The 2,584-nt window shown below is 48.1% G+C and overlaps 1 protein-coding gene across 1 annotated transcript; it reads right to left on the bottom strand.

Annotated features, from left to right (window-relative positions):
• Positions 1-524: 524 nt before the first annotated feature.
• Positions 525-1,433, bottom strand: bhlha9 (basic helix-loop-helix family, member a9; the record flags this gene model as incomplete). Its single annotated transcript, XM_083910160.1, has 1 exon — positions 525-1,433. The coding sequence occupies one exon, from the start codon at positions 1,431-1,433 to the stop codon at positions 525-527; it is 909 nt and encodes a 302-aa protein (XP_083766286.1).
• Between the last annotated feature and the right edge of the window lie 1,151 nt (positions 1,434-2,584).

The raw sequence follows: 2,584 nt of genomic DNA, 5'->3' as shown, positions 1-2,584 counted from the left end.
GTCATCTCATACTCGGAGAGGTTGAGGCCACCAACCTCAGGCTACAATCAAACACGTAGATTTCACGAAAAAGGAAACGTTAAAAACAAGAATGGTATCTTTTTTTTTTATCATTTAATTCAGAAGTTTACAAAATAATATGATTTTACAAACAGCCATGAGAGAGAATAAATACATTTACAAATGTACAAATCACATTTTCATGGAAATCCACTACTTGAAAACATAGTGTAGGAACAAGTAACAGGAGTATAGCATGTGTCCCACGTTTGTTTGATAGCAGTTGCACCATAAACAAAAGCAAATAGTAGAACATTTTGAAATGCACGTTTTCCACTATTTACAACATTCTGCAGTCTATATTGCCATTGCACGTTTATTTTCATTGTGTTTTTGTAATACTGAGTCACTTATAACAGCAGGAAGCTCAAATCCTCGTGTCAGTTTTCTCCCTGAGATCGTTGACTGGTGGTCCACTGGTGTTGTCAGCGGTCCTCAGGGCTCACAGTGGTCAAATGTACCTGTTACAGTATGTCAGAGCACAGAGACAGGCCATGCGCCGGCTCTTGCTTGTAGCTCACTTGCCACGGGAGCCCCAGAGCAGGAGGCGGCTCTGCAAAAGTGTCCATGTATCCCTGAGTGCAGGAGGCCCACATCCCTGGCTGGTACCCCAACCCCTCAGCCACCTGAGGGTTAAAGCGCAGCGGACTGGGCGGGTGGTTGTGTGGGCTGCCGCAGTGTCCATGTGACGCGTAAAGCTGTCCCTCAGTGGGATAACAAGGATAGTGCGGGGACGGGGGACACGACGACATGGCGTTGTTGTCCATGTAGACGTGCGGCTCTGCGGGCAGTCTGTGCACGTGGCGAGGTTGTTGTTGTTGTTGTTGTTGTTGTTGTTGTTGTTGTTGTGGCTGCATCTGGTGAGGCATGGACGCCTGCCAGGGGAGGTAACTCTGATGCTCCACATGAGGAACCGGCACTCTGGTTTGGTCGGGCCGAGGCGTTCCTGTCCCCGCCGGCCCCGCAGACGCTCTGGTGCACTCGCGGTGGGCGCACGGTTTGCTGGGCGGGTTTGTGCTCAGGAAAACCGAGAGAGCGGAGATGCGGTTGATGGCCCTCTGCAGCGTGGCGATCTTGGACAGCCTTTTCCCGCTGAGGTCGTGGTTCAGAGCGACGCGTAGGGCATTGAAGGCCTGGTTGTAGTCCATGATGCGCTTTCGCTCTCTGACGTTTGCAGCCATTCGTCGAGCCTTGGAGCGGACTGGTCGGTTGCGTTTCTTGGTCTGACCTTCCTCTGGGTCACTCGGGCTGCTGGTGGCGCTCTCGCTGTCTTGGAAAGGCTTGGGACTCCCCTCATCCTCTTCTTGGCCCAGAACACCAAGCTCCAGCTCATCCTCGGAGAATTCGGAACCTGTAACACTGCTGCAGCTCATTGTGCCAACAGCGGTGGAACGTCTGAGTTAAGTTGTAGTGGGTACAGTCGCTGTGTGTGTCAGCCTGCGAGCGCGTCCTGCGTGTTCAGCTCCGTGGGGCTGTCGGTATTCGCTGCTGCGCCGACAGCCCAGGTACTCTCCTCCTCTGACTCCTCTGGTGCCTTGTGATTACTTGTACCTCGACAAGACAGGTTGGCCTGCTTTTAAAAGCTCTTGAAGTCACATGGCCCAGTCACCTTTGAGGAATGGAGCACTCTCTCCATTCTCTCTCTCTCTCTCTCCTTCTACAGGTTTATGGGCGCCCTGGAGGCAAATGGCACTGTCACCTCCTCCTCTGACTCTCCCTCACATCTCTTACAGGATCTTACAAAACTTTTTTTTAACACTCCACATCAGTGTAAAAACACACGAGCAAAACATACCAATTATTAGTAGGTGGAAAAAAAACGGCAGCAATTTTACACTTCCTTTGTAAGGGATTTCATTTGTGGAATAATTCACCAATGGAATAATTACTCGGAGCATCGTATGTCATTGTCATTTCTCTCTTTACATAAATAAACGCAGCATTAGACTTGATAACAACGCTATTCCTGTACATCGTGTTCCCTCTCTCATGGCACGTAACGAAGGAACATTCGTCTACGTAGGTGTAACGAGAAAGTGGTATTTGACAAATTGCATCATCCAAGTGCATGCTGTTACATATGTTTCCCCTTTTCTCAGGCGCAGGAAGAGAGGAATCTCCTTATCCACCACAGGTCAGATTTGTCCTTGCAATTAGGTGTTCTCTGGAGTGGCGATTCTCTCCATCTCTCCTCAGGTTTAAGGGCCATGTAATTTAGAGTAGCTTCCCTGGAACCCGTCCCCATAAATCAGGCCTGGGCAGCACCTGAGGACAAGAGCAGAATGAGCTTTAGACTTCAAAGAGGGAGAAAAAACAAGGGCAAAAATTTTACAATTAGAGCCTGCAATTAGTTCTGACTGAGGCTATCGATCTTTCATAGCCTTTTGCTAGTAAAGATATAGTTCCTTTTCTCCTATACAAATACTTTTAAGTTGTTCTTTTTGTTAATAACTCTACAAGTTGTATGTAACTTTCTTAACATTTTCTTTCAATGCAGAATAGAATAAATAGCTTGTCCAGTGTT

The sequence above is a fragment of the Microchirus variegatus genome (assembly GCF_963457635.1).
Source record: "Microchirus variegatus genome assembly, chromosome: 2".
Taxonomy (NCBI): Eukaryota; Metazoa; Chordata; class Actinopteri; order Pleuronectiformes; family Soleidae; genus Microchirus; species Microchirus variegatus.
The sequence above is the reverse complement of the archived record's forward strand: the minus strand, read 5'-3'. Positions and strand labels throughout refer to the sequence as shown.